The sequence below is a fragment of the Apium graveolens genome, chromosome 11 (genome assembly GCF_009905375.1).
Source record: "Apium graveolens cultivar Ventura chromosome 11, ASM990537v1, whole genome shotgun sequence".
NCBI classification, from domain to species: Eukaryota; Viridiplantae; Streptophyta; class Magnoliopsida; order Apiales; family Apiaceae; genus Apium; species Apium graveolens.
In genome coordinates this window covers 194,050,047-194,074,814 of record NC_133657.1, presented here as the reverse complement: position 1 = coordinate 194,074,814, position 24,768 = coordinate 194,050,047, and the positions used below count along the sequence as shown (strand labels likewise).

General features: G+C 32.5%; 1 protein-coding gene across 1 annotated transcript; it reads left to right on the top strand.

The window, feature by feature from the left end:
• The first annotated feature begins 10,855 nt into the window (after positions 1-10,855).
• On the top strand, positions 10,856-22,890 carry LOC141696389 (mitogen-activated protein kinase 15-like). The gene is made up of 6 exons (XM_074500536.1): positions 10,856-10,888; positions 12,041-12,374; positions 12,568-12,695; positions 12,818-12,877; positions 22,553-22,695; positions 22,887-22,890. The coding sequence occupies exons 1-6, from the start codon at positions 10,856-10,858 to the stop codon at positions 22,888-22,890; spliced, it is 702 nt and encodes a 233-aa protein (XP_074356637.1).
• The last annotated feature ends 1,878 nt before the right edge of the window (positions 22,891-24,768 follow it).

The following is a 24,768-nucleotide window of genomic DNA, read 5'->3' as shown; positions in this document are numbered from 1 at the left end:
ATTCGAGAAATTATTTCGGTATATATAAGGCCCGTGCCTCGCATAGGTTTTTATGCTAGTTATGAAATAGAAGTACAACCAAAATTTAGATCTAAAAACTGATATCATGATAATAAATATTCGATACATTCCCAATACTAGTAATCTTCACTTAAATCGAAGATGAAAAATCCAAAATTACAATGATTTAGATCTAACAAAACAAAATAAACAAATAAGATAAGTAGAAATCCTTCCCAAAAAGGAGATCACAAAGGGAAAAGAAATAAAATTAATTAGTAAATTTGGTATCCTTCATCGAAGAAATCAGTAAAAGTCATATTGGTTATATTGATAAGAGGAGAGGTAGAGAGCTAACTTTCTAGAAAGACTATGGTTTTAGCCTTTTAGGGTTTATATGTGCATACTTTGTGCCTACTCCCAATCTAGAAAAATGTAACACCTACGTATCAAATAACTCCAAAACATATTAACATGTTTTAATTCAAAAAATTAATATTAACGCACATGGATTTTTTACCTTTATTATTTAACCGAAATTCTATATTTAAAATATCTTTTTAGACATTTGGAATTATTCAAATATATATAATCCTTAACACACTAACAGAAATATAGACATTACTTAAAAGAGGTAAATAATAAAATAATTTTACTAATCGTTTACTTTTTGTATCTTCGCTTGATTTGCGTTACTTAATTAGGCCCCTAAACCCCTATAAATGTCATCTCTTTCATCTCACATTCATCAATTCTGCTTTTCTGGAAGCTCATTTCATTAAAATTCTTGGGTTTTATTTTAATATTCCTCATCATTTGTCTTGTTTTTTTATTTCCAACAACTTCAAAATTAGTTCATGTTCGTGCTCACCACTCCGTGAAAGTAGTTCTTTCACCTGCCATCCAACCACAGCTTGTAGGGAACAAACTCTTTTTTTTTATCTACGATAACTTTAGAATTAGCTCATGTTCATGATTACCACTCCCTAGAGGTAATTCTTTCATCTGCGCTCCAACAATAGCTTGCAGAGCACAGACACTTGGTTGTCCAATTTTATTCACAATCTCCTGTACAGGCACAATCATTTAGTCAGCTCTAATGATTCAGAAAAACTTAATTGGGAATTAACACGGTTCAAAAAAGACTAAAATTTGACTTGAATTGTCACAATATGCCCCGGGCTTTCAAAAAATCTATTAAATAAATTAAAAAGTTAGTTTAATATATCCATAGTCTTTAATTTATCAGCTTTATTTCAGTGGTATAGACAAATTAACAGTTAGTATCCTCCATAACTAACAAATATTTTTCTTTACAAAACCTTAGAATATGCAGAATTTGAAAAATTGTGCCTTACGGGATCAAATTATAATTTATTATATATATATATATATATGGTTGAGTTCCATGAATAACACTTTAACTGGAGAACACTTCATTTTTTATATATTTTTTTATCACTTATTCAAAATACACGCGTTATATGTTATTGAAAACAAAATTTTGTATATAAAAACAAATATGAGAAATTTTTTACATAACATATACATATGTTATGAACAAATTACACAACATACTATACTTTTGTATTTAGTGTTCTATAATAATTAACCCTATATATATAGGGTCTTACTCTATTGAGAACTTTTTTTTGGTGAGATGTGAGATCTAATCTCAACCACACAAATTTAAATTTATTTATAATCTAGACCACTCATTTTAAATCTCATCATCATCTCCAACCATCACATCTTCCATCGTCTTCTTTCTACTTACCACCCACCACCTCCTCCAATCACCGGCAACCACCATTTTCGGCCACCACCAATTTCGGCGACTTCCAGAAAATCACCACTGTCAAACATAAAATCACCACCGTCAAAATATAAAATCACCACTGGAAACATAAAAATCACCACATCCGGCCACCAGCAAACAAAAAATCACCACCGAAACAAAAAAAATTACCACAGCTGGTCACTGCCTCTACCCACCAGATCCGGCCACCAACTCCGTTCATCAACTACAATCACCAATACTATAACAAAAATCACTAAATTTATTACAAAATACTACAATTAAATTATAATCACCACATCGCCACCACCATTATACCACCACCATCATCTACATACACCCCCAATTATTTAAGGACCATTAACTAAAACCAAAATCACTACAAAATATACATTATTCTAGGATCTATTACCTAAATCAAGAATCGCAACAATATAATCACACTAGATTTGATATTGGCAACTAAGCGGTATCGTTGACCGGGCGGCGGAGGTTGATGATGTTTGGGAGGCAGAGGTTGGACGGGTGCGTAGAGATAGAGGTGGGGGATGATGGAGATGGATGACGGAGTTGTGTGTGTATGGTTATATGGATATATGTGTGTGTGTGTGAGAGAGAGAGGCGAAGAGAGATGAGTGAGAGGAGGGAGAAGAGAGAAGACATGAGAGAGAAGGTAGAGAAGAGTTGAACAAAGGGACTGTTGGACAGTGAGGTTGGTTGATGGGTGGGGCTGAGGAATTAAAATAATATTTAAAATAGTAACCGGATGGATAAGATTTAATTTAAATGTAAAAAATTTGTGGTTGAGATTAGATCTCAAATCTCACTTTAAGATTGGTTCTTATTTGAACAATTCCCTATATATATATGAGTTATGGAGACCACTTTTTTTTGGAGTCTTTGGAGACCACTTATGTACCGCAAGTTAAATATTGCATAAAAATATTGCAAAATCTTATTTTGCGAATCATACTCTACAAATATCCTTATTTTATTTAAAATCATGAATATCATATATGCACTGCATATAAAACATTACAAAAATATTTTATTCTGCAAAATATGTTAAGTTTGCAGAACATACAAATTTTACTTATTAAACTTAAATGATCTTCAACAATTTTAATGAATTAGTGATACATGTAAAACATACTTTATAAAATAAAGTATTTTATAGTGTTTTGATTGCAGAACATATATGGTCTCCAAGGTCTCCGATGAAAATGTGGTCTCCATAGAACTTTCCTATATATATATATGGAGTTGCTCAAATGAGAATTCATCTTAAAATGAGATATGAGATCTAATATCAACCCTCCATTTTATAACATTTTTTTTTATTTTTCTTTTAATCTCAACCATATGTCTCTTCCTCTCACTTATTCACTCAATTTCTTTAATCCATTTCTCAATCGATACCCCACTCCATCCACACCCGCCATCTCCACAGCTGCTCCACCACCTCCCGCCGGACTCTCTCTCTCTCTCTCTCTCTCTCTCTCTCTCTCTCTCTCTCTCTCTCTCTCTCTCTCTCTATCTCACCCCCTTCTCCCCATCACTATTCTTTATCACCCATGTACCTCTGTCTCTTTCTTTGTGCAATCCCACTACCGAGTTGCCTCCAACACCACCTCTGGTCCTTGATTTTCCGACTCCTGTTCATTTATTTTTAATGATTTTTCGACAATTAGCATATATTCAGCTTCTACAAATTCAATTATTTTTTATCGATTGATGGATCTGCTTTAGCTTCGCCGATTCCATTCCCGGTTTGTTCCGTCAATAAATTTTAATAAAATTTGGTGTTTCTCAATTTTTATTGATTACTTTTCATTTTATGGTGATTTTGGGTTGTAGTTGGTGATTCGTTACATATTGATGATCTGTAGATGGTAGTGTTGGTGGTGATGTCGTAGTGATTGTGTTGTGGTATTGTAGTGGTAGTAGTGGTGTTGTTTCGTTGACATTTACGATGATAGTGGTGATACAGGCATGTAACCAGGTGATTTTTGTTATGAATTTGATGGTCGGAGTTATAAATGGAACCGATGGCTAGATCTGGTGGCCGAATACTATAGCAGGATGCGGAGATTTTACTATTTGTTGGTGATTTTTAGGGAGCAGGTGGTGATATTTCATTTTCCAGTGTTGTTTTTGGTTTGACGGTGGTGATTTTATTTTTGACGATAGTGATTTTTCGGTAGTCGTCAGAGTTGGTAGTGGCCGGAAACGGTGAACTCCGGAGGTGATGGTGGTTAATGGGTTGTTGAATTAGATAAAAGATAATAAATATTAAAATTAAATATTAAATGAATGGTGAAGATCAATATGATGTATTTAAATGAGTGGATATGATTAGATCTCATATCTCACAATAATAGGCTTCTCACTAGAGTAAGACCCTATATATATATATATATATCGGGATAAAGGTTGAATTTTTGCATTTTAAATTTTTTCTAATAAATTTTTAACATACAAAAAATTTATTTCCCAAAATTCAGTAGGGCCAGTTGCCCCCACTATTAATACACTGGTTACGACCATGTTTATATTAAATATGCATTTAAATATTTATTATTAAATATAGTTTACGAAAACTGGTTTGATGACCGTATGCTTTATTCGAAGAGCCGTAGTTTAACAGAGCTAACATATGTGTAATACAAATCATTTGAGCTGAGTGATGCCTAATTTCATGTAAATAAATAAAATCAGTCACATCATAACCAGATTTAACCAATTACCGATGAGAAACCTTGGTGGGTTAAAAAAATTGAGCGAAAACCACTAATTGGTAGATCAATTCAAATATCACACATGAACCACATATACCACATATAGGTGACCTTTATACTATGTAAAGGCCGAGGCAACACGTCCATCGTCCCCAAAAATATTTTTAAGTTTTCTACTGTGTATTTTATAAAAAAAATGTAGTCTCCCCATTTTTTAATATATTTATGATATAAAATATTTAATAGGACACAAAATTATTCATAGCTTCTAGCTTAAGCACTAAAATTAAGAATTGTGAGACTTCGTCAAAATAGAATAATAGAATATTCAGAGAAGTAAACCCATACATATTTCATCTCGTATTATCTCCATTATTTTTTCTAAACATAAAAAGTGACGTAACAGGTATATGAAGTAATGTGCAACTTTTACAAATAAATTATAATATGAATGACATATATTTTGCACCCCCAAAATTTGTTTTTAGTTTCGTCCATAATTCACGACTGAAATTAATCGAATTTTAGATCAAGTACATATCTCCATAATCACGATAGATATTTTAACGTTTGTTTTTTTATATAATTTTAAAATCATGTTTGTAGGTCATATCCTAAATACTAGGTATAGCCTTTTGCAATCAAAAAATTACGAGAATGTGGCATTTCTCCAAACGGTCATCTCAATCAAAAATTACGAGAAGGTGGCGTTTTACCAAATCACCATCCCAACCTCTTATAAAAACTAAAAAAATATTAAGCGAAGTAAAGAAAACTTTGAAGGAGGTTGGGAGGATGAAATATATTCGGACGCTCTATACAGCTCTTGTTAAAGGCCCCGGACTCGAAGAAGAGAACATATTTGCCAAAAAGTTATTTTCGGAGGCCGGAGTAACATATCATTTTATTGCCAAATACCCATCAAAATGTTATATAACATTGTACCAGATTTACCTTTATCTAATTGTTGAGGAATATAAATATATATGTAGAATGATTCTCTAGCGTCTCAAACAGTAACACTGCATATTCTACAAAACCTGAAGGAAACTGTGTCAGGTATTAGTTTCCTATTTCTGTAATAAAACAGAATGATCGCTCCATGTATACTTTTATTTTTGGTTAATGTCCATTTCATTTCTCATACTTGTGAGTGTCTTCATAAATAACCCTAACATTTTGACAAAAATAATCTGTGTTATACGCCATTGGACTACCAAATGTCTAATTGATAAGTACTGCTGCTCTCACAATCTTAGTGTTATGTTAAAAGCAGGGCTCAATATGCATGTTACATTCACACCAATCCTGTGGGGAGAGTGTCAATAAGAAATACATCAATTATCAAATGCATAAGTTCACTCTTTATTATAGATTGACTTGCCGAAACTTAAAAAATACATGTTTCTTATTTATTCTAAAAATTAACCCATTTATGTGTTTTTTTGTTGGGGAGATATAAAATCTCGAATATAACTTGTATCCAGATACAAAATAAAGTAGAAAGAAGTTTTCTTCATCTAATAAAATTTATCATCTAATCGAAGTTCATGCATGATGGGTGCAAAAACTTAGACAATAGCGTGTTAAAGTCTGACGAGATAACACCGGGAAACATGATTAAGCCTGATCACTTATCTGTGGTGGATGAACGAGCTGCAAAAACTTCAATTTTCAAGTTACTACTAAAATAGTCCAAATAAAGCTTTCACTTAGAATGTCATTTTACTATAGAAAGTAAATTTAACGTTATATAAAATCTAATCAAAATCCTTTGGTTAGATACCTTAAATCTTTTTTTTTATTATCAAATTTGATGAAAGTTTAGCGATATATAAATATCACATTTAATCCTAACATGTTTGACAAACTTGTGAGTGTCTTCAAAAATAACCCTAACATGTTTGACAAAATAATCTTTGTTATACGCCATTGGACTACTAGATGTCTAATAGATAAGTACTGCTGCTCTCACAATCTTTGTGTTATGTTAAAAGCAGGGCTCAATATGCATGTTACATTCACACCAGTCCTGTGGAGGGAGTGATAACAAGAAATATATCAATTATCAAATGCATAAGTTCACTCTTTATTATAGACTGACTTGCCGAAACTTGAAAAGTACATTTTCTAATTTATTCTAAAAATTAACCCATCTATATGTTTTTTGTTGGGGAGATATAAAATCTCGAACATAACTTGTATCGAGATACAAAATAAAAGTAGAAAGCAGTTTTTTTCATCCAATAAAGTTTATCATCTAACCGCACGTCATGCATGATGACTCCGAAAACTTAGGCAATAACGTCTTAAAGTCTAACCAGATAACACCCGGAAAAATAAATAAGCATGATCACTCATTTGTGGTGGATGGACGAGTTGCATACTTGATCAGTTGATTGATCCAAAAACTTCAATTTTCAAGCTACTCCGGTTAACTTTTTATTAAAATCCGCACTTGATTAAGAATTCGATTGCCTACGAAAATTGTCGAAATAAAGCTTTCACTTAGAATGTTATAATACTATAGAAAGTAATTTTAATGTTACATAGAATCTAATCAAAGGAAATCTTTTGGTTAGATACCTTAAATCTTTTTTTTTATTAACAAATTTGATAAAAGTTTAGCGATATATAATTATCACATTTTATTACTGATTATATTTCATCTTTTTTGTAAAATTTACAGTTTTATTTACTTAAGTAATGTTTATATCGCTAATACAAAATTTAAAAGGTTTACAAACTTGTTTTAACAAATTTTACAGTTGATTAAAAAAAATTATGGATTTATTCGAAATAGTCATGTTATACTTAATATTATCAAACAAACGAAAATAAACTTGAAGAATGATATATCTTATCTATTTAAATATAAAATCTCTTATAGGCACAAAGATACCTCTTTAAGGCACCAATCATATACCTCTCCAAGACAAAAAAAATAAATATACCTCTTGAATACACAAAATTACTTCTTGAAGGCATCATTCATATACTGGTCATAAGCACCAAAATATATATATCTCTTGAATGCACAAAATTACTTCTTGAAGGCACAAATTACCTCTTCAAGGTACAAAATTACCGCTTCAAGGCACCAACCATATACATCTCGAAGGCACAAAATTATTTCTTAAAACGCATCAAACTATCTAACTTTATTCTTTATTTTGCAGTTTAATTATGAAACATTCCATTTATTTCCCACAAATATATCAATGGCATCATCTCAATTTTTCGATCTTAATTAAAACACTATTTTAATATGTTGGCCGAGTCCGTTAACTTCAAAAGAAATAATATGTGTAGTGGGTAAATGCAGGGATGTTACATCAAAATTTTCTGTACATTTATTAATTTTATATTGTGTTCCCGACACATTTGTATGGAAAAAAGTTACATTTTAATTTTTCTTGTTTGTTCCCAGAATTTTAAGAAAGAAAAAAAATAAAATTTTGAAAAAGAGATCCGTGTATATTTATTCTCAAAATTTATTTTTCATTTTTGAAAAGATTTAAAAACAATTACGTGTTTTTCATTTTTTTCTATTTCTTCATTAATTCTATAACATGGTGTTAAAAATAATTATTTTTCCAGTCTTTATTAAGATGTTGTCTTAAATAAGACCGAAAATTTCAGGGTGACGCAACTAATACAATCGTGTGAGTAACGGGCCTCAATTAATTTTCTGTTTTATTAAAAATTAGTGACCCATTTCTAATTATGAGTAGTTAAATAATTTTAAAATTAGTGACCCATTATCTATGAAAACAATCTATTATCGAAGCTCATGATCATAATTTCTGGTTCAAATCAAATTTATACTAATAATTTTCCCCTGCATAGTAAATACATTAAATAGGTAATTGTATTTGGGAACCTATCTAAAACATAACATACGTTATGTTTGAGAAACTCTAGGGTGTATTCAATTCAGATTGTAGATAATTTATAATAATTTATTAATTTTGAATGATTGTTACTGATTTTAATTGTACGCGGATTTTAACGAAATTGTTGAATAAATGTTTGAATGATTGTTGTTGATTTTAACTGATTTTAATTGTACGCGGATTTTAGCGAAATTGTTGAATAAATCTCGTAGAGTCTTGCTCATTAAAGCTGTGATTTCTATAAATCCATATCAATCTCTTGGATTTTGCTAATATTTCTGAAAACTTAAAATACACTAACAAATTCTTCAAAATCTATAATTTTCTAAAAAAGAAAAATCTATGTACTTTTAAATAACTTCAGATTTTAATGGATTTTTTAAAATCAAAATTTAATACCACCAGATTTTAATGAATTTTTTAAAATTAAATTGAATACCATTTTTTCAATCCATATTGAATATCATCAAATTTTACTGAATTTTTTAGAATCCAAATTAAATAAGTAGAATTTTCAAAATACACCCCTCTTCGTTACGTTACTTGGAAAACCCCTATAAATATCTCTCTCTCGTCTATCTCGATTATCATCGCTGATTCTTTCCAAGCTTATTTTCATTTCAACCGGTACATCTCTCTATCTCTCTGTCTCGTATAAATCATACACACACATGTTGTCTCGCTTACTTTGTTTTAGGTTATGTGTGATTACTTACACGATTGTTTAGAAATTTTAATTAAATTTGTTGCAAGTGTTTCTTTACTTTGTGATGTATTGGTTGCCATAGTTAGAGTTTATGAAATTGGGATGTGATGATTGAATTGTGTTTGATAAGTTTGGTAATATATAAACGATTTTATTGAAACGATGTTTAGCTAGGTAGTCGAGATGAATGAGAAGAAGACTATCGATTTCAACATGGATGGGAAATTATTCAGAAAGGGATCACTAAGTTTAAGAAGATTCTCGAAGATCAAACCGAGCCTCAGCTTAACATTGAGGACTATATGAAGCTTTACAGGTCTGTTTTGTCGATACCTACTTGGTTGTTTTAAGTGTTTGTTAATTTGTCAATGGAAATGAACTGATGTGTTATTGTTTTCGGTGTGTACAGTACTGTCTATGGAATGTGTATGCAGAACCCTCCACATGATTATTCTGGACATCTGTATGACAAGTACCGTGAGGTGTTCGAGGAGCACATAACTTCAACTGTAAGACTAATTACTTTGATAATACTCATTTGTTGTAGGTAAAGTGCTTGTATTTTTTTAACTATAGAGTTGGAGTTTATCGGTTTTATGGGAAGCTAAGTTTGTCTATAGAAGTGCATGTTTGTAACCATAATGCAATGTATTTATTGTCGGTCAGAAGTTGTTACACAATCATTATTTTGGAGATTAAGTTATTTCTCTTTTGAAATCAGTACTGTACAAGAAACATTGAATTTGCAGTTTAATACCAAATCAATAGTCTCATGTAGCTAAGGTTTCCTTGACCTGTTTTTGTTCAGTGATCCATAATGCAATTAATTGAATACAAACTTTTATAAAATTCTTCACTTATTGAGGAATCTGAAATTGGATAGTATGTGGTAACAGAACTTCAAAGAGTTGTAATACACTAATGTTAAAATATTATCTACTTTTTGCTTAAAAGCGAGTCGCTGCATCCATATCCAATTTTGGATGCATTTTTAAGAATCCTAAATATTTTAGTAGTAAGAACCCGGCACTTGGATACACACTCCTATTGCAAACCCATACCTCACACTACTAGAAATAGTGCATACGACATCAGTCGCTTCAAAACCGATATTAAAGGTGTTGTAAGACATCAGGATCTTAACCAACCGATGTCTATAATCATTTCTAATAAAAATAAAAAAGGTCTGCTTCTTTCTTTCCCCTGTTAATACATCAAAAAAATTCCCCCGCCTTAACCAAAAATTTTATTCTCAGTTTTCCCCCCTTAACCAAAACCTTTTCCCCCTCTCCGTCTCTCTCATTCTCTCTTCTCTCTCTCTCGTCTCTTTCTTTTTTTTCTCTCTCTCTCTCTCTCATTCTCTCTTCTCTCTCTCTCGTCTCTTTGTTTTTTTTCTCTCTCTCTCTCTCTCTCTCTCTCTTCTCTCTTCACTTTTCTCTCTCATCTCTCACTGTCTCTTTTCTCTCTCACTCTCTTTAACCTAAAACCCTATTTTGTACAAACCTATTTATATGAATTAAACTGGATTAATTCATAAATAGAGCTCGATTGGTGCTGAAGAGGCTTAAAAGAAGTCTGGACTACTCGATTAGTGTGATAAAAGTATGTTTCTTTCGAATTTATTTTCAAATTTTATGTTTTGATTTTAATCGAGTTTGTTTACAGGCCGACAAAGTTACAAGGTCATTTAGTAATATGAGCTCTTTTGCTTTGTGATATGGCTCATATTAGTGGCCTCGTTGCTGCTCAGGTATTATTTGTATTTTTCTTTGTGTTTATTATATGGACTTAGATCTGGAGTTTTTGTTAAATGTCGATACCAGAATTATGATGTGATCAATAGCGAGGGTACGTTCAAAATTGTAGATTGATGCTTTGTTACATTAAAGGCACGTGGATAGTGTTCTTTGCAAAATCCTTGGTTTTGAGATTATAGATGTTAATTTGCAGATTTCAATTATAATATGTAGTAGTTCTTGAGAGGACATGCTATTAATTTTATTATATCTTGAGTGTTTTCTTAATTCTTGCAAGGTGTAGCATTCTGCAAGGACAAAGGTCTGGTGTCACCAAAATTGCAATTTGCATCCATGAGTGACATTATGTCTAGACCCATTAAGAGGCCGCATAGGCCAAGTAAGTATTCATCTTTCGAAATTCAAGTTTTCTTCAACTCATAGTTCCCAAATTTCGGTCTTGCTTATGAGCACCAGTTATCTGATCTTCGATAACTTGATTCCACAATGTGGGTGTTATTTAAATGTGGGTGTTATTTGCTAACTTCGGCCACAATTTTGTTTTAACTTTGGTTCTTGCTTGAATTCTTGGTCTTTCATTCTTTGTATTTTCGTAAACTGCAGCTTTTTTTAATCATGCAGCGAGATCATCCCAACAGGATAACTCTCTCTCTCTCTCACTCTCTATCTCTCTCTGTATGTCCCTCTCTGTCTCTCTCTCCCAGAATCAGAAATTTTCATCTTCTGTTTGTGACATATGAAAGTTGCATTTATATTTATGATGCTGTTACTAAAATAATGCTTTATAAGCTTACTTTATAGTAAATGGAATTTCTTCGACACTAGCTTACTCATCAAGTTCTGCACTTGTTTAATAGCAGCTGTAAAATATTTTACATAATTCAATAGCAATTAATTTGTATGACGTCCTGTGTATTATGCATATAATTGGAGATATATGTGTAAAATTACTACCTTCTCGAGGCTTACATATGTGTGGTTATGGCTTTTCACTTTATAACCTTCAATTGGTAAATATTCTAATAGTAATTATATGAGAGTTCTTATCTAATGTATAATTTTGATGTTGCAGCAGGTGAAAACGTGACAATTTCATTGGGTGTGGTGATGCCAATCAATACAAAAATCTGGAGTATATTTGGCAGGGAAGCTATGGAATTGTTAATTCTGTTACTGATGCATATATTAATGAAAAGGTTGCGATAAAGAAAATATCAGATGTTTTTAGGGATGTTCCTCGAGCTGTTAAGGTTTTAAGGGAGATTAAGTTGTTAAGGCTATTACATCATCCAAATATTGTTGAAATTAAGAGCATCTTAATCCCACCCTCAAGTGACACCTTCAATGACATATCTGTGGTTTTGGAGTATATGGACTCAGATCTTCGTAAATTCATTGCATCCATTGATAATTTGACAGCAAAGGACTATATATCTTTTATGTTTCAGATCCTACATGCAGTGAAGTTTATGCATGCAGGTAAACGATGATAAGGTAATTGATGTATGTTTCAATTTTCTTGTGCAAGAGTTTTGTATTTCAACTTGTCTAGAGCTTATATTGTTAATTTGATCTTGTGTTGGATAAACCCTGAAAAAGTCCTTGGAGGGAAGCCAAGGGGGATATTTGCCTACTTTGTATGTTAAATCTCATTATTTTTGTTTGGTTTCAGCTAATGTGTACCATCTAGACCTTAAACCGAGAAATAAATTAGCAAACCGTAATGGCTTGATCAAAGTATATGATTTTGGACTGTCTAGAGTTGCCTTTAGTGAGCCATCAAAAGGATGGCACCACACGGTCAGTCTTTCAGATCGTGCACATGTTAATTATAATTTTTGACATATTATTTGCCTTCAGTATATCAGAAATAATCTAGAACTCTAATAAAGTCATATCTTCTTACATGGCATACATTGCAGGGTTATATTGGTACAAGATTGTATAGGGCTCCTGAGATTTGTGGATCAGAGTTATCTAAGGTATATTCGACTTGCTATGTTCTACCTTTTCAAGCCCAATACAGTTTATGCGGCTCTCTGCAGTTTATGCAACTATGTTTTGCTTGATGTATTTGCATCATTATATATATTGTATTGGTACTAAGTTGTTCTAGCTCAGGTTTTTAGCTGAATACAATTGTACTGTACAAAGCTTTATAGAGATCTAGAGGATGATGATTTATTTATTTGATTAGAAGTATGTAATGGAAGTAAAGAATCATGCACATTTGGTTATATTACCCTAACATATTATGATCATGAATGAGAGTCTTTACTCTGTTCTCAGATTTTTTTCGAACCTAAAGAACTGTAGTTATTAACTAACTATTCGTTGATAAATTATATATTTCTGTATGTATATTTCTAGCAGTTCGATAACAGGATTTAACATAATCAACCAGTCAATTTTATCTTCTTCTCCGAAATAGAAAGAACATGAAAGGTGGTAATAGTCATTGTAAATAGAATTTGAAGTGTTCAATTACTTGTTGTTGTTATGTTGTTCCCATAATATTGTCTTATTTTCTTAATACAATCCATTCTTAGTATCCATATGCTATTGATATCTGGAGCATTGGTTGCATTTTTGCTGAGATTGTGACGGGAAAACCACTGTTTTCATGAAAAACTCTTGCATCATATCTAGATTCGATGACTAACCTTGTTGGAACACCGTCAGCCGACACCATACCTGTAAATTTTTTTTTTGTTTTATTTACGTTTATCCGCTGTGTTTTATACAAAGCGTGATAGCTTGGATCTCCGTTGAGTTCGTGAAAGTCAGGCTCTTGAAAGGTATGATTCGTTATCTCCATAATCTGCCCACAATTATACATAGATCCTGTTTTTGGGTTTCAAATTTTTTTTTTGTTTTATTTACGTTTATCCGCTGCTTTTTATGCCTCAGAACCCATCAATGGTATCAGAGCTACGTGTATAGGGGTTGATTTGGTTACGTGTTTACTGTATTTTTACAGGTATGTATGTGTGATGAGTCTGCCACGATAACTGTTATGTTATATGAGTCTTCCATGATAACAGTTATGTTATATGAGTCTGCCATGATAACAGTTATGTTATATGAATGATATGATGAATATGTTAATGATCTATATAATGATACTAGTATGGTTAAGATCTTCCATAACTCATATATATGCGATCTCTTAAAATATGTATACTGATACATGTTTTTAGTAACTAGGATATGGGTCATGTGTATACTGATACATGCTTCTGGAATAGTATTGTGATACATATTTTGCTAGTATTCTGATACATGCTTCTGGAATAGTATTTGATCCGCTTGTTTAGGGTTTCGTTTTAATTTGTACTTATGACATATGCTTTACTTATTTATTATTCTTGATTGGATCATGAAAAGTAATAAATAGTATATCATATTTATATGATCTATCATGTTCTTTAATGGTTACTTGAGCATGGTGCATAGTTATGGCCATAAGACCTTAGTTGTAATGGTTTATTCTTTTGGTTTGTAATAAATACGACTTGCATGTTGTTTTCTATTTGTAGCTGTTTTATCTCGAATGTAACTCGAGTTCTTTTCTAAGTTCATTAGTATAATTCTTAATGTAACATCCAAGAAGGACAAGGGAACAAGGAGGCATCCTATGGAGGCCAAGGAGACAATGGAAGCAATAGAGAAGACAAATGTAATAGTTATTTTTACACCATAGATTGACCTTGATCTTTTCATTAGCCTGAAAAGATCACATAGGATTGGGCCATAACTATTGCACGTTTACTTTACGCACTTTTCATATGATGTATAAATAGTATGTGTAGAGTAGAAAATGAATGTTTTAATTGGATTAATGATGCATGTATGTATTAGATACATCACCCATGCCATGCCTTTAAACAAGATAAAATATGTAACGACTCAAGATTTAAAATTAACAAACGATCATGAGATTCTCGTGTTTATGAAACACGGAATAAAATACGAATTTTCTTTATTTCTGACATGGGGCAATTTTGTCAATAACGGGTTCATAGAACGTGTAAGGTTGTGGGTTTTAAGCGAGACCGATGTGACTCCTCCACTACCTAGAAATCAAATCATTGATGAGTATTGATCTGAAGTATTTTATTCAAGGAAAAATTGGGATCTCTTTATGATGGGATCATGATCATTCTAAATTAAAAATCCCTAAGTAAAAATATAAGTTTTAATCAGATGCTTTCTAATGAATGAACACTCATTGAATCCTAGATCGATAAGGGGAAGGGCTGTCAGTGGCAGGGGACTCCTATCTATCGTGGTGAAATGCGACGAATATAAATGGTTATATTCGGACATTGTATCATTGGGTCTAACTTAACTGAATTATCATAATAAGGTGAATATAAATGGTTATATTCAAATATTATGACCTTAGAAGCATAGAGTTTGGTTAAAAAAATCTATTAGATAGATAAGATCAATTGTTGTTCACCAAACTATCCAAGAATTATATATGATAAAATTGACAACTATTGTCTACCTAAATAACCATATTTTAAGGATACCAGTGGTTGACTTAGGACATGACGAAATATGGATCTTGGCTCACTAGAAAGATTTATGGGATATACTTTCCGAATTAATAGTTAGGGCTATTAATTTGATAAAAAATAGTGGGAGATATATTATAAATATATCATAATCATATGAACATAAAATTTTAACTCAGACAATCTAATGTATATTTTGCGCTTTTATTATTGTAGATACTGAGTATTGGCAAACAACATAAACACACTATCCGTACGTTCAGGTCCTGGAGAAGGACAAGCTGACAGGAGGAAAAAACTTCCTAGACTGGTAGAGGAATTTGAGGATTGTCCTCAGGTAGGAGCGCAAGCTTCATATCAATGATATTCCTCTCCAGGCCCCCTTACTGAGGGTGCTACTACTGATGAACGAGCAGCACGCACAAGGGATGAGAATGATGCAAATGATGTTGCATGTCTTATGTTGGCAACTATGAGTGCTGAGCTTCAAAGACAACATGTGTATATGGATGCATATACTATCAATGAGCACTTGCAAAGCATGTTTGTAAGCCAAACTCGTCAAAAAAGGTTCAACACGAGTAAGTCACTTTTTAATTGCAAACAAGGGGCAAGTGAACCAGTTGGCCCACATGTTCTGAAGATGATTGGTTACATTAAGTACCTTAAAACTTTGTTTTTCCCAATTGGTCCGGAAACTGGTATTGACCTAATCATGAATTCTTTGAATAATAAATTCACTCAGTTTGTTATGAACTACAATATGAATGAATTTGACAAAACACCTACTGAATTGTTGCATATGTTAAGAACATATGAGACCAACATGAAGACAGCTGAACCTGCTCCCATACTGATGGTGGGAAATAAAGGTAAGGCCAAGGGGAAGGGCAAGTGGAAGGGTAAGAAGAAGATTGGATCTGATTCTACACCCAAGCCAAAGTCAGGTCCCAAACAGGCTTTAAATCCTAAAGGTTGTGTGGCCAAGGGTTAATGTCACTACTGTAAGAAAGATGGTCACTGGAAGAGAAACTGTCCTATTTACTTGGAGGATTTGAAGAAAAAGAAAATATTTCAGATTTATGGATCAGGTATTTATGTTATATAAGTCAATTTGTCTATTTCTACATCTTGGGTATTGGATACCGGATGTGCTTCTCACATTTGTATAAATCTGCAAGGCCTGCAGAGAAGTAGAATTTTGGCTAAGGGAGAAGTGGACCTAAGAGTAGGCAATGAAGCAAAAGTTGCTACTTTAGCTATAGGGACTTATTATTTCTCTATGCCCTCTGGGCTTGATTTAGAACAAGAAGACTATTTTTACGTGCCTGCAATTCACAGAAATATTATTTATGTTTCTTGTTTGGACAAGAAAGGTTTTTCGTTTACAATAAAGAACAATAGTTGCTCTTTTGCTTTGAATGATTTAACCTATGGTGTTGCGCGTTTATTTCATGGTTTATATGTTCTTGATTTAGATAATCCTGTTTGTAATATAAAAAACAAATGACATAGAATGAATGACTCAAATCAAACATACCTCTGACATTGTCGTCTAGGCCATATAAATGAGAAACGCATATCCAAATTACATAAGGATGGATACTTGGATAAGTTTGATTTTGAATCATACCAAGAATTCGAATCTTGTTTGTTTGGTAAGATGACTAAAGCCCCTTTCACTGGTAAGGGTCAAAGGGCCACTAAACGTCTGGAGCTAATACATAGTGATGTATGTGGCCCAATATGTGTGATGGCTAGAGGAGGCTACTACTACTTCATAACATTACTGATGATTTCAGTAGATATGGATATGTATATCTTATAAAAAAAAATCCGATTTTTTTGAAAAATTTAAAGAATACAAGGTTGAAGTAGAGAAGCAAATTGGCAGAGGTGCAAGTATTAAGATTTTAAGATCCGATCGTGGGGGTGAATACTTAAGCACCGAATTTAGAGAGTATTTGAAAGAGTGTGGTATTGTATCACAACTCACTCCGCCAGGAACACCTCAATGGTTTGGAGTTTCAGAGAGGAGAAATCGCACCTTGTTCGACATGGTGCGATCGATGATGAGTCATGCAGATCTTCCAATAAGTTTCTGGGGTTACGCTCTAAAAACAGCGGCTTTCACACTTAACCGTGTTCCTACTAAGAAGGTTCAAAAGACTACATATGAGATATGGAAGGAGAAACGGTCAGGCATGAACTTTATGAAAGTTTGGGGATGTAAGGCATTTGTGAAACGTCAAGAATCTGACAAGCTTGGACCTAAATCCAAAGAGTGCATTTTTATGGGATGCCCTAATGAAACAAAGGCGTATTATTTTTATAGTCCTTCTGAGCAGAAAGTGTTTATTGCTCGAGATGCCGTCTTCATGGAAAGAGATTTTGTTTCCAAAAGAAACAGTGGGAGAACTATAGATCTCGATGAAGATCGAGAACCACAAAATAGCATTGAACCTGAAGTGGAAAAAGAGCAGAATAATGATAATGCTCAACAAACACAGTTTGTTCATAGATCTGGTAGAATTCGCCATGTGCTAGAGATATATGGATTTCTCTTGACTCAGTGTGGTGATTTGATGCTTATAAATGAAGATGAGCCTCTCACATACCAAGATGCTATGAATAGTCCAGACTCTAAGAGATGGCTTGAAGCCATGAAATCTGAGATATATTCCGTGTACGAAAACCAAGTATGGACTTTGGTTGACCCACCTGAAGGTGTAAAACCCATTGAATGCAAATAGGTTTTTAAGAAGAAAAAAGGCATGGATAGAAATGTTCAGACCTATAAAGCTAGGGTGGTTGAAAAAGGTTTCAAACAAATTCATGGTATTGACTATGATGAAGCTTTCTCACCAGTGGCTATGGTCAAGTCTATTAGGATTTTACTTGCCATTGTAGAATTCCATGATTATGAAATCTGGCAAATGGATGTTAAAACAGCCTTCCTTAATGGAAGGCTTGAAGAGGATGTGTACATGACACAACCTGAGGGTTTTGTCGATCCAAGGAATGCTGAAAAGGTATGTAAATTGTGTCGATCCATTTATGGATTGAAGCAATCCTCTAGGAGATGGAATATCCGTTTTGATGAAATAGTCACAGAGTATGGCTTTGTTCAAAATGAAGATGAACCGTGTGTTTACAAAAAGGTTAGTGGGAGCTATGTGGCATTAATAGTACTATATGTTGATGATATACTCCTAATGAGGAATGACATACCTTCTCTAAAGGCTGTTAAGACTTGGTTAGGGAGCAATTTGTCCATGAAAGACTTAGGAGAGGCATCCTAAATTCTAGGAATGAGGATCTATAGAGAAAGATCTAGAAGGATGATCGGTCTAAGTCAGAGCACATACATTGATAAGGTTTTGCATCATTTTGGAATGCAGAATGCAAAAAGGGGATATGTCCCCGTGTCTCAAGGGATAACGATCTCTAAGGTCTAGTGTCCGAAATTATTGGATGAGAAGGACCACATGAATAAATTCCATATGCTTCAGAAATTGGATCTATCATGTATGCAATGGTATGTACTCGCCCAGATGTCTCGTATGCTTTGAGCATGACGAGTAGATACCAGTCTAATCCGGGTGAAGGTCACCGGACGGTAGTCAAGAATATTCTTAAGTACCTGAAAAGAACTAAAGATTCATTCTTGGTGTATGGAGGAGAAGAGAAACTCATTGTAAAAGGTTACACCGATGCAAGTCTCCAAACAGACATAAATGATACTGTATCACAGTCTGGTTTTGTATTTTGTCTAAACGGAGGTGCTGTAAGCTGGAAGAGTTCAAATCAAAAAACGGTAGCTGTATCTACAATGGAGGCTTAGTACATTGCAGCTTGTGAAACAGCTAAGGAGGCCGTTTAGATTCGAAAGTTCATTTCTGATTTGGGAGTGGTTCCATCGATCGCAGATCCCATTGATCTATACTGCGATAATAATGGAGCCATTGCACAGGCTAAAGAACCTAGATCACACTCCCGGACCAAAAATATACTCAGGAGATTTCACCTTATTCGAGAGATTATGAAAGGGGTGATATACACATATGTAAAGTGCACAGAAATGATAACATTGCAGACCCACTGAGCAAAGGCTTGTCACAGCAGAAGCATGATGGTCATACTAGTTCCAAGGGTATTAGATATATGGGTGATTGGCTCTAGTATAAGTGGGAGATTGTTAGTGTAGGTGCCCTAGAGGCAATACGTTTTTTTTAAAATCTTTATGTTAGTTGATCATTCAATAAATGTATTTATTATGACCTTAATTATTGTGATATTTTGTTAGCATAATAAATGTCCTTAGAATCATGATACACATTGTATAGTTTAAGTACATGACTTGAACTTGAGATTATATAATATATCATATTCTTAAAGGTCCCTAGTCGAGTATTATTATATAGGACAATAATAATACATAGATAAACTAGTATGTTGTTTGACAAGATAACCACATCTCATTGGTTATAAGTATGGGGATACTAAAGTCAATACATAGGTACATGTGAGAGTACATGGTATTGGACAGACCCACGATGAGATTCTTTATGTTTAATAAAGTCATTAGAAAGACTCACAGATCCTTTGACTTGAAATCATTATATTTCTATACGAGGATTAATATACTTTGACTACATTAAAAGTTACTTTTGATCGGGTGATGAGAAAAGTGGACATCGGATATATCATGAGTCGTATGAGAAATATGAATGATAGATAAAGGATTTAACCCTCCTATAATTAGGAGAGATATTATTGGCCTCTTGATTGAGTGAGACTATAAAAAGCATGGCCATGCTCAAATAATGATTTGTCTTGATAGTCTACTCATGGATCAAGTAAACTCGGATTAAATTTTGAAGAGGATGACTAAATACATGCCTCGAGTTTAATCTATAATATGTATGGTTAAAGGGATTATATTACATGGAAAAATATTAATCACGAAAGGTTTTATCTAATCACGATTTAATAATTGTTTAATTGGGTAACAATGATATATTATTAGACACCGCTCATTGTTTATAATTTTATTAGAGAATAAAATTATTGCCAATTAAATAATAGCGTATATGGTCGCACAAATAGAGCACTTAATGAAATAGTTAATTTAAATTATGGATTTAAATTAATTTATGATTATTTGAATTTTATTATAATTAAGTAAGACTTAATTGAGATAATATAAATTCGAATTAAAGGGAATGTTTTTGCCCATAATAATTAAGTATGACTTAGTTATTAATTAAATAATAGAAATTCATTTTTATTATTTAATCCTATACCTACTAGGGTTGGGCTTAGCTGTTATGGGCCTTTTAATCAGCCATTATAAATAGATAATGATAGGTTAAAGAGGCTTTTACATTTTTGGACAAAACCCTAGCAGCAAAGAGAGGTAGCGGCAATTCGGATTGTCAAGAAGGAGGCTAGTACATCCATTCCGTAGTCAAGTTCGTGAAACGTTCTTGGAAGTGCTCGTGTGGATACCATAGAGGTATTTCTCCAAGAGGTAGACACAAAGCGTGATAGCTAGGGTCTCCGTTGAGTTCGTGAAAGTCAGGCTCTTGAAAGGTATGATTCGTTATCTCCATAATCTGCCGACAATTATACATGAATCCTATTTTTGGGTTTCAATTTTTTTTTATTTTATTTACATTTATCCGCTGCATTTTATGCCTCAGAACCCATCATTCCCGACATATTTGTACGGAAAAAATAGTTGCATTTTAATTTCTCTTGTTTGTTCCCAAAATTTTAAGAAAGAAAGAAAAAATTTAAAATTTTGAAAAAAAGATCTTTGTATATTTATTATCAAAATTTACTTTTCATTTTTGAAAAGATTTAAAAAAATTACTTGTTCTCCATTTTTTATATTTCTTCATTAATTCTAGAATATGGTGTTAAAAATAATTATTTTTTCGGTCTTTGTTAAGATGTTGTATTAAATAAGACCGAAAATTCCAGAGTGATGTAATTAATACATTCGTGTAAATAACGGGCCTCAATTAATTTTTTGTTTTATTAAAAATTAGTGACCCATTTATAATTATGAGTAGTTAAATTATTTTAAATACTGCATCCTTTATGTATCAATATCTATGAAAACAATCCATTATCGAAGCTTATGATCATAATTTCTGGTTCAAATCAAATTATAGAAATAATTTGCCCCTGCACAGTAAATACATTAAATAGGTAACTGCATTCGGGTACCTATCTAAAACGTAACATATATTACGTTTTGAGAAATTCTGCAGAGGGTGTATTCAATTCAGATTGTAGAAGAATTATAACAATTCATTGATTTTGAATGATTGTTACTGATTTTAACTGTATGCGGATTTTAGCGGAATTGTTAAATAAAACTTTGAATAATTGTTGATGATTTTAACTCATTTCATTTGTACGCGGATTTTAACGGAATTGTTGGATAAATCCTGTAGAGTCTTTGATGATTTAAGTAGTGATTTCTATAAATCCATCTAAATCTCTTGCATTTTGCTAAGATTTCTGAAAAATTAAAATATGCTAGAAAATCCATCAAAATCTATTATTTTATAAGATAAAATAAAAATCATAGACTTTTGAATACCACCATATTTTAATGGATTTTTTAAATCCAAATTAAATATCATCAAATTTTAATGAATTTTTTAAAATCTAAATTGAATACTACTTTTTTCAATCACTATTGAATACCATCAAATTTGACGGGAATTTTTAGAATCCAAATTAAATACATATAATTTTTAAAATATACCATCTTCGTATATATCTCACCTTACGTTAACACCTATAAATATCATCTCTCTCGTCTCTCACAATTATCATTGTTGATCCTTTCCAAGCTTATTTTCATTTCAACCTGTACATCTCTCTCTCGTATAAATCATACACACATGTGTTGTCTCGATTACTTTATTTTAGGTTATGTGTGATTATTTACACGACTGTTAAGAAATTTTAATTAAATTTGTTGCAAGTGTTTCTTTACTTTGTGATGTATTGGTTGTGATAGTTAGAGTTTATGAAATTGGGATGTGATGATTTAATTGCGTTCGATAAGTTTAGTAATATATAAACGAGTTTATTGAAACAATGTTTACCTAGGTAGTTGAGATGAATGAGAAGAAGACTATCGATTTTGACAGTGGATGGGAAATTATTCAGAAAGGGATCACTAAGTTGAAGAAGATTCTCGAAGATCAAACCGAGCCTCAGTTTAACTCTAAGGACCATATGGAGCTTTACAGGTCTGTTTTCTCGATACCTACTTGGTTATTTTAAGTGTTTGTTAATTTGTCAATGGAAATGAACTGATGTGTTATTGTTTTCGGAGTGAACAATACAGTCTATGGAATGTTTACACAGAACCCTCCACATGATTATTGTAGATAACTTCAACTATACGACTAATTACTTTGATAATGCTCATTTGTTGTAGGTAAAGTGCGTGTGGGAAGCTTAAGTTTGTTTATAGAAGTGCATGTTTGTAACTAGACCGGTAAAATGGGTCTGTATCCGAAAACTGAACCGAAATTTATGAAACCGAGATCCGATCCAAGATTCGAATCATACAATCTGATAATTATTCAAAAATCGATTTAAATCGATCCAAAAAATACCTGAACCGAAAATTTAACTGAAAATGATCATAAATATACAAGATCAGATTATAACTTGGAACTGATTAAAATCAAATAATATATTACCCGAACCGAATAATACTCGAAATAAGCAAAATTTATAGTTTAAATAATTTTATGTTTATGATAACATACTTGTTTAATCATATTCTTTTATAAAAGTACATGATATTACATTAAAAATACTAAATTCAATAAAAATATATTTTTTAAATATCAAAAATTGAAAAAACAAATAATTTATGATCCAAAAATATCTGAACCGAATTTAATCCAAACAGAATTTTGTCCGATCTTAATCCGAATTTTACCCAATTTTAATCTGAATTAGACCCGAACCGAATCACATCCGATTCGATCCGAATGGTCTTCAAATATATCATAATCCGAAATAGATCTGATCGGAAATTGATCTGATCCGAAACCGAACTGGTTATCCAAATTTCATGGTATATTTGTAACCATAATGCAATGTATTTGTTGTCGGTCCGTCGTTAAACAATTATTATTTTGGAGATTAAGATATTTCTTTTTTGAAATCAGTAGTTTAATACTGAATCAATAGGCTCATGCTGCAAAGGTTTCCTTAACCTATTTTTGTTGCGTGATCCTTAATGCTATTAATTGAATACGAACTTCTATAAGATTCTTGACCTATTGAGGATTTTGTAGTTTAATACCGAATCACTAAGGTTCCCTTAACCTATTTTTGCTGAGTGATCCTTAATGCAATTAATTTAATACAAACTTCTATAAGATTCTTGACTTATTGAGGAATCCGAAATTGGATAAAATGTGGTAACAGAACTTCAAAGAGTTGTAATACACTAATGTTAAATATTACCTACTTTTTGCTTATAAAATGCGAGTCGCTGCATCTGTATTCAATCTTGGATGCATTTTTAATAATCTTAAATATTTTAATAGTAATAACCCGACACTTGGATCCGCACTAGTGTTGTACACCCATACCTCAATCCGGGTAACATAGGAATTACCTCTTCATGGAGGTAAATATAACTTGAGGAGGTTGCCCTTGAATGAATTTTTAATTCTTCCATGCGCTGACGCTGCAATTCCAATTGTATTATATGACTGCCTTTTCAGTTTAAAGGATCACGCGTTTGTGTTTCTTGATCATTTTTTTACAACTGTAATGGCTAGTGCCTAGCCAGGGGGTTACTTATTGGCGTTTATTTATATACATAATTTTAATGTATTGGATTTTGATTCAGGTACTGCCTTCTTTGCGAGAGAAGCATGGTGAGTTTATTTTGAGAGAGCTTGTGAATAGTTGGAAAGTCTATAAAGTCATGATCAGGTGGATTTCTCGATCCTTTGATAAGCACTTCATTGCGCGGAGGTCCCTTCCTACCCTTAATGATGTTGCACTCAATTGCTTCCGGGATCTGGTAACTTTCAGTTTTGCTCTTCTATTTTCAGTCGTTTATTCTAATATATTTCTGCCGTTCATTTCTTTGGAAGTGTGTTATACTCTGTTGTTACAGTTCTGATGCATTAAGAAGCAAAGATTGTTGAAAGATAGATTTAATATTGTTGAAAGTTTTACTTTAGTTTCAGGTGAATCAGGAGGTGAAAGTTAAAGTGCGAGCTGCTATGGTATCGTCTCTGGTATGTTCCTTTCTTTTACATATTTTCTTGGTTTTCATTCCGAGAATA